Below are 8,704 nucleotides of genomic sequence, written 5' to 3' on the forward strand. Positions count from 1 at the left end.
ACGAGCCTAACCCACAGCAGCAAAAAGTCAGTCAGGATGAATAATCAGCTGCAGCCGCGCGCAGGAGGAGGAGGAGGGTCTCCTGACTTCCGCGCCGCTCGCGCAGCTCCAGCCTGTCTTCCATCCCTCCTCCTGCCGGGCTCCTCGGACCTCTGCAGCCGCTCTGGAGGCGCAGCTCGTGCGGAAGCGGACGGGTCGCGCGCGGTGAGTTTGCGGCGCAGCTGAAGTTGGTTTCCGCCTCGTCACATTTGCTGACTCAGCATTCCTGACTGATCAGCTGGAGAAACCGGATCCAGGTCTGAGCCGATCCGGTCTCAGGAGCAGCTTCAGGGGGAGAAACCAGACCAGATCCTGCAGTATTTCCTAAAGTGTGTGTGTGTGTGTGTGTGTGTGTGTGTGTGTGTGTGTGTGTGTGTGTGTGTGTGTACACACGTGTGAGTGGGACATTCACGTCTCTGTCAGGATGAGCTGCAGGTGGAGCCGCCCTCCGGTCTTCAGGTGACCCCCATCTCTTCGCTCACATTCCCAGATCCTCCGGACCGGATCCTGCAGGACTGCTCGACTGCGTCCCTCTGGACCCAGGAGTCCAGGTCCTCCTCAGGGATAGTTTCCTCAGAGCTGTCCCAGTCAGACCAGGAAGGAGGATCTCAGGAGGATCTCAGGAGGATCTCAGGTGGATCTCAGGTGGATCTCAGGTGGATCTCAGGTCCCTTTTCCCTTCAGGGATTTTTCTCAGACCGGGTCCTGTTGCCATGGCATCTGAAGACTTCCAGTACCGGGCGCTGTTTGAGTACCAGCAGGAGCGTGGCGACGACATCGGGCTCCAGCCGGGCGACCTGCTCACCGTCCCCAAGGCCTCGCTGATGGCGTACCAGGAGGGGGACGAGCGGGGCCCGGTGGGCTGGCTGCGCGGCCTCAACGAGAGGACCAAGGAGGTCGGGGTCTTTCCAGGGACGTATGTGGAGTATGTAGGGACGGATACCACTGGCCGTCATGTGGCTAAAACCTGGCCGCAGCCCGTCCCACCAACCCCTGGGGGCCAACCGACCATGGCGGGACCTCAGCCTCCCGGAGCGACGGCGGCTTCTGGTAAGTTCTGCCCAGAATTGTAACTTTTGGTCTGTGATGAAGCTACTGGATGTTCTGGACCCACGTCCTCCTCAGGACCCTGCTCCTTCATCGTGGATCTCGTTGATACTCGTAATTCAGCTTGGTGGTGGTTTCCATGGTTACGCCGCTTCCTTGCTTGGCAGGAAGACGGTTCAGTTGGGTTTTGCTTTGGGATGTTTGGCTTTGAAAGGACTTGAACCTGGGTTCGTTAACGTCTGAAGACCAACTCAGAAATCTTCACGTGAAGCTCTAACAGAAACATGACAGATCCATAGAGGCATTACCGGTGTTAGGCGTTCACGAGAATAATCATCATCACCATCACTGTCACTGGAACTAAGTAAAACCCAAGTTTGGATCTGAATTCAGGTTTCTGGTGGTTTGTTCCAGATATCCGGAGCAGAAAAGCAGCATGGGATTCCAGGTAGATGCTGGAATAGTTCAGAGTTTTACGAACACTTTGGAGAAACTGCTGCTAGAAGGTGAATTTTCTCTGTTTCAACCCTCAGAAGTTCTGAGAAGTTCCATGCTGATGCCAAAGTTTATCCTCAAAACGGCAAATATGCGAATACAAGATCAAACACGAATAATGGCGATAATTAGCTGCTAAAGTGGGAGCTCGCAGTAATAGCGTTAGCTGCTAAAGTGGGAGCTTTCAGTCCTAGCGTTAGCTGCTAAAGTGGGAGCTTGCAGTCCTAGCGTTAGCTGCTAAAGTGGGAGCTTGCAGTCTTAGCATTAGCTGCTAATGTGGGAGCTAGCAGTCTTAGCATTAGCTGCTAATGTGAGAGCTAGCAGTCTTAGCATTAGCTGCTAATGTGGGAGCTAGCAGTCTTAGCATTAGCTGCTAATGTGAGAGCTAGCAGTCTTAGCGTTAGCTGCTAATGTGGGAGATCACAGTCTTAGTGTTAGTTGCTAATGTGAGAGTTTGCAGTCTTAGCGGTAGCTAATATGGGAGCTCTCAGTCTTAGCGTTAGCTGCTAATGTGAGAGCTCGATAGACAATGTGAATGTTTTACGTTTTTTACTTGACTTACTGCTTCTGCACACCAACCTGTATTGCTTTTATCTTCCTTTCTTCAAACAGAAAATGTTAAAACATGGAGCCAACATGTTCAGATGTGTATAAAAAATAGAAATAAAAGTCCAGTGCAAGAAGATATCTTGGCGTAAATCTGATTTCTAATAATCAGATTATGCTGTCTACATGACTAATAAATCGGCTATGTTGCACGGCTCAGTTTGAAGCCTCCACTGAAAAAACAGATAAAAGTAAAAATGCAAGTGAAATTCTCTGCAGATGTGTCTCAGTTTGGTTTGCTTTGGACTGAACCGGGTCTCAGAAGGGTCCAAACTGGAATGATTGGGAAGCCGGCTGCTGGATGTAAACAGGAGTGTTTTCCTCGTCTGGTTGCTTCAGGCTGTCTTCAGCTCTGCGTTTGTTAAATAGGTCAGTCGCAGAGCGGCGTTCTCTTCCCAGCAGCTCGCTCCTCTCTGGTCGGATTTTCCAACTTCTACGTTTCAGAACCTGAATCCTGGAGCCACGCGGGCCTCTTTGTGCTGAATACTTGATTTTCTGGCTCCTTGGGAGCTTCAGATGGCCTCCTTCCTGCAGTGGCAGCTGAGGAGGAGGTCTCTGCAGGAAGGAGGCCTCTGCAAGAGGAGGCGCACCATCAGCCACCTTCTTTGCTGCTCCTGTGAAGTGCTGCACAAAGCCTCTGAATGAGGTGAACCAGGGTCCGGGTGAGAACCGGGTCTCCTAACGTTTCTAAAACCTAGACGGATTCAGGCCACGCCCACATCTGGGTTAATGAGTCCGTTTGGTCGGAAAGTTGCTTCGTTTGGGGAAATCAATCCTGATTCAGACCAAAGAAGTGACTCGGTCCGTCTACAAACGCAGGTCTCGGCCAGTTTCAAGTGGACCAAATACAGGAAGCGGACTACAAACCAAGTCCTGTCCTCCATGTGGCGTAGCGTTGCATTGTGGGTAAATCCATAGCAATAGCGTTAAGGGTCCTCTGCCTCGTCTGGTGTTCATACTGCGTCCATTGTTGCAGTGGATTTCTGCAGGATACTTGCATAAGACACAATAAAAACCCAAAACAGCCATAGTTTGGTCTCCATGTTTAACTGGCAGGTGGAGGAAACAGAGTTTTCTTCTTCACGCCGGTCTGGTCCTCTCTTCTGCTAAATACTAGTGCAGCGCCACCTCTGGTGGGAATGGGGATATTTTACTCTAATGATTTTGGCTGGTTTGACCAAAGTGCAGCGTGAACACGGTCCGCATGGATACACCCCCCTACAGCTGGACCAGGTCTCCAACCGGGCCGAGTCCCCGACCGGGCCGAGTCCCCGACCGGGCCGAGTCCCCGACCGGGCCGAGCCCCCAACCGGGCCGAGCCCCCCACCGGGCCGAGACCCCAACCGGGTTGGGTCTGAGCGGACTGTTCTGATGGGAAAGCATCCGAAAACCTAAACCAGATGGTGGTTGCTAGCTCAGTCATGTGGTCTCTTTAGGACCACGTCTTCCATTTAAGCTCGGCCAGGTGAAACGCGGTGAAGCCTCACAGCTCCAACGGGGCTCGTAGCGCTAATCGGTGTCAGACACGTTCTGGAACATTTCCCAACCCGACGCCTTCCCTTCCCGCTGGAGAGCCATTTGCTGCCCCCATGCAACATTAATTACGGCCGTGGACTAATGAATCTTTCATGTGCTATGCGTCTACGTTTATACAGACGAAAGGTTGAGGTAATCAGAGTTCACTGGCGGATCACACGCAGCCTTCTGCCAAGCCGCGATAAGGCCGCTCACGTCTGTTAACCAGAGATGAGCCCCGTAGCTCGCCACGCTCCGCTTCCCTGTCATGGAGCGAAACCATTAGAGAAACCAGAAGACCAGACCTCATCAGCTCCATCAGTCCAGACGTCCTGATCACAGGACCACTCAGGAAGAGGAAACACTGCAGCCGCAGTTTCATCTTCATACAGAGGTTTAATGCTCCGCAAGACCAGGAAGTGTCCAAGTCCTGAAGCTCTCAGGTCCCCTCGGGTCTGGTCTGGCAGGTCCTCATTCTGGTCTGGCAGATCCCCTCTGGTCTGGTCTGGCAGGTCCTCTGTAGTCTGGTCTGGCAGGTCCTCTTTAGTCTGGTCTGGCAGATCCCCTTTGGTCTGGTCTGGCAGGTCCCCTCTGGTCTGGTCTGGCAGGTCCTTTCTGGTCTGGTATGGCGGGTCCCCTCTGGTCTGGCAGGTCCTCATTCTGGTCTGGCAGGTCCCCTCGGATCTGGTCTGGCAGGTCCTCATTCTGGTCTGGCGGGTCCCCTCTGGTCTGGTCTGGCAAGTCTTCATTCTGGTCTGGTCTGGCAGGTCCCCTCGGGTCTGGTCTGGCAGGTCCCCATTCTGGTCTGGCAGGTCCCCTTGGGTCTGGTCAGGCAGGTCCTCTCTAGTCTGATCCGGTCTGGAACTGGTCTACCCAGCCCCCCCATAGCCCGTCTCCTGCCTTATAGAAACCCAGAAAAACAAAAACTGGTCAGTTTTAGATGAAGAAGGTTTTCTGCTGTGATTGGTTGACAAAGTTGTGTTTTCTTCTAAACTGGGAGCCGGCTGTGGTTCCTGAAGCCAAACTGGGAGGTCTGCATCAGCTGGTCGGTTAGCAGCTAAATGCTAACCAGGCCTCTGAAGCTGCCAGTCTGAACACTGGCCTGGTGGTTTCTTCTTTCCCTGCTCTGTTTATCTCCATGACTCTTCATCATCCTTGGCCCTCAAGCGCCACTGAGACAGCTAGTAAAATGTTCAGTTTGCACCTGTAAGCCGCAGGACAGCATTACTTATAAACTACGCAAAACTAATCTTATCCTACATGTGAAGCTCAGTTGCAGTGCAGCTTCCCACCACATGGTGTATCAACATACTCTAAGCAGAGGAAGACATTGAGCTAGCTGTTAGCCTGTAGCAAAAGGTATTTAAAACAGAAAGATAATGCAAACATGGTCGATAACCCTCCTTAAAGGCAGACATGTTGCACGACAACAATCCAGCTCAATACTGCTTTTTTGCAACAAGGCGGAGCCGAGGGCAGCACCGCTGGATAATGCAGGCTAACATTAGCTAATGCAAGCTAACATTAGCTAACACAAGCTAAGGTAGCACTGCCTTTCACACCTCCTCTGCATATTTTGTCAGAAGTATTGGCATGGTAATCATTGGTAATTATTTCGTCAAATCATTTAGAGAGTTTTACTTTTTTTTTTCTTAATATTTACACTCGACAGATATATAATCGACCAATCAGAGAAGGCGTGGTGACAGATGCAGGCGTCTCTTTCGCTGGTGTTTCATTCAGACTTTGTATCATCATGGTCGAGCGTCTTTTCTTCTCTGCTTCTTACAGTAAGCAGCGAGCTGCTAAAGCCTGTTCCATCCTCCACGAGAAGCAGGAACTGAGATCTGTTTCTCGAGGCTGCAAGAACAAGAAAAAACTTCTTGTTCGTCAGGTCCATCCATCCTCCAGGAGCAGCAGGTCTGCAGCGGGGAGGGGTCACTGCTGGGGGCGATGTCTGCTTTATGTACCATGAACCCGGTTGTTACCTCCACCAGGTTATGGTTTTCCTGCCGTCTTTGTGTTCAAGATAACTCAAAAGGTTACGGACGGATTTCTATAAACATTTCAGGAGTTGGTGGAAATGTGAAAATGAACAAGTGTTTAAATTCTGGTGGTGATCAGGATCACCGTTTGGATCCAGGAATGTTTTAAAAGGATTCTTTAACATTGTGCTTGGTGGAGGTTTCCGCTCTCGTGTCATATTTAACGAAAAAACTTCGTCCACAGCAGGGCGGGTCGTGCATGCGGCGGGGCGGGGCGTGCAAGCGGAGGGGTCCGAGTGTTTTAATGTAAAAATGTTGGTACTTTCTCACCACCTCGATCAGCTGTTTCATCAAAACAATCCGTTTTACCTGCAACAGTAGAAACGTGGAAGCAGCAACTCATGCTTTCTCTGTGTTAACCACACCCACCTCACATGTCCTACCAATCACGCGATACTTCTCGGAGCCTCGCAAGAAAAAACTTCTGCAGCCTGATGAGTGGAGAACTGTCTTCAAACACGTCTGCTGGAACAAAATGACGTCATTTTCTTCTCGGAGCCTCGAGAACAAAAAAGTTCCTGCTTCTCGTGGAGGACGGAACAAGCTTTTAGCAGATCCTCCAGGTGTCCATGAACATCCGAAAGTCCGTCCTCAAGTGGTCGCGGTCCAGCTTGCAGCGGTAAAGCAACTCACCATGGCGTAAACGATACAGCCTCGTATGAAATGATCGTCCAGAGGATAAATATCGTCATATTTCCGACCCGAGTACGAACCGCTGCGACGTAGCCCAACCCTCCATACATACGGAGATCCCAGCGCAAAGGCTGCCTGGACTCTCCGTACGAACAAACGACACAGTAGTTCGAGCTGACCGCTCTTCTGCTGCTCTGACGGTGTGAGAGGAAAAAGTTTTAAATAAATAAATATTAATTTTAATTCAAACTAATCAGTTTGTAGAATCACTGCTGAAACCCAGCCTCTGTCAGAACTCTGGTTTAATACCGAAAACTTCCAAAAAGAAAGCTTTAAATTTCACCGGACATTGGCAGAAAGGTGCTTCTGTACGACGCGACTCTGCTTTGCATGCAGGAATAAATTTATCTGATTCTTATGGAACAGAATCTGTTCATGTTTTTATTCCAGAAGCAGCAGAAACATTTTCTGCCTCGGTGGAGCGTTTATTTCCCGCCGCTTCGTGCTCATCTGTCATCTCCCCGAGTGTTTGTGCAGGAAGAGATTTATTGAAAATCAAGTCCGGAGGTTTAAAGATGGAAGCAGATCCAGATCAGCCGAAGCAGAGGATGCTGGGAAAGCCGCTCTGCATGCCGGCGACCCACCTGGAAAACCTGCAGGAAGGCCGGCAGCTTCTCCTCCCGGGATGATTTACCGACAGAACCGGAACCGGCTGAATGGGTTTAAAATGAAACCTGGAAGGGAAACTGGGAGAACTGGGAGATGTGTGTGTGTGTGTGTTAACCCGACCATCCTGCCTGAGAAAGGGAAGTAAAGCGGAGATTTATCGACATGGTGCCTGATCCGAGCCGTCCAGGAGCGGCGGTGAAAGACCCGGAGACGGGGCCCCCCCTCCCCCCGCAGCCTGTTTATGGGAAGCCATAAACCAACAGTGGATTTTACGAGCTCCTCGCTGCATTTTAATGCCTTCTGAAGTGTCGTGATAAACTCGGCTACAAGTCGTTTGGCTGCTTCCGTTTCAGTAATCGGAGGTGCCGTAAAAATAATGGAAGCTTCCCGTTTTGGCGTCGGAGGCTGCGATGCGTTCAGGGTTTGATGCGGCTGCAGGTTGCAGCAGCTTCGCCTTTAATGAGCACTTTATCACCACCATTACCACACATTTCTCACACGATGACTCTATAAAACGATAATGGAAAGATGTTTTTCTGCTTTTATTGAAATATCGCTGTAATGGACGAGTTTTTATTCCTCCTAAATGTTCCAGCTGGAAGTTCAGGAGGAACTTTAGTTCCACACGTTGATGGCTGATGAAGTTCGGTCCCGACGTTTACTTCAGTGTGAGTTCAATAGTTAAATAGTTTAAGTGTAAGATCATCTTAAAGTCAACATTTACGTATCGTAGAGGACATGGACGTCTTCACTGGGACGGGGCGATACCACGACGGGGCAGGTGCTGCCGATACTGCTGGCTTTAAATGTCCCTTTGTCTTAATTATTGATCAGAATGAAACGCAGATGTTTGTCAAATAAAAAAGTTTTAAAACTGAAGGCAGAATTGAGAAAACTGAAGCTTTTTTGTGGTTTGTAAAGGATATAAATTAACTTTCAACAATGTAATAAAATACATCTGTTTTTCCTCTTTTATTCCTTACAGAAAAATAAACTCAACAGTGCTAATTTGCTAAAACATACCATTAGTTGCCCAAACAACCCTGATGCTTTTGCTTTTTACCCCAAACCCTGCAAGGATCATCTGTCTGGTCGTGCTGGTATCGATCGATACAGATACCAGCCTGTTTGGTTGGGAACTGGTGGGTGGGGGGGGGGCTTGGTGTGAGCTAACCACTCATCATGTAGATAAATGTGGTTAAGTTATATGTTTGGGTACGTCGAGGCTTATAGATAAGTTCCTGTTTTAATTTATTTTTTATGAATATTTATGAATAAGTACATTTTGTTTCTCGTCTACAGGCGGCTGAAATGGGTTTCCTCCACAGGGTGGCCGGGCTCTCCCTTAGAGATAGGGTGAGGAGCTCGGTCATCCGGGAGGAGATCAGAGTAGAGCCGCTGCTCCTCCGCATCGAGAGGAACCAGTTGAGGTGGCTCGGGCATCTGGTCAGGATGCCTCCTGGACCTCCCTGGTGAGGTGTTCCAGGCACGTCCCTCTGGGAGGAGACCCCGGGGAAGACCCAGGACACGCTGGAGGGATTATATCTCTCAGCTGGCCTGGGAACGCCTCGGGATCCCCCCGCAGAGTTGGCAAATGTGGCTGGGGAGAGGGAAGTCTGGGCTTCCCTGCTTAGGCTGCTGCCCCCACGACCCGA

General features: G+C 50.3%; 1 protein-coding gene across 1 annotated transcript; it reads left to right on the forward strand.

Moving 5' to 3' along the window:
* Nucleotides 1-752: 752 nt before the first annotated feature.
* On the forward strand, nucleotides 753-2,832 carry LOC306759491 (uncharacterized protein; the record flags this gene model as incomplete). The annotated part of the gene is made up of 3 exons (XM_079245159.1): nucleotides 753-1,089; nucleotides 2,557-2,603; nucleotides 2,704-2,832. The coding sequence occupies 3 exons, from the start codon at nucleotides 753-755 to the stop codon at nucleotides 2,830-2,832; spliced, it is 513 nt and encodes a 170-aa protein (XP_079101285.1).
* Nucleotides 2,833-8,704: the final 5,872 nt, after the last annotated feature.

Source organism: Telmatherina bonti (assembly GCF_933228915.1).
Source record: "Telmatherina bonti genome assembly, chromosome: 8".
In the NCBI taxonomy this organism is placed as follows: Eukaryota; Metazoa; Chordata; class Actinopteri; order Atheriniformes; family Telmatherinidae; genus Telmatherina; species Telmatherina bonti.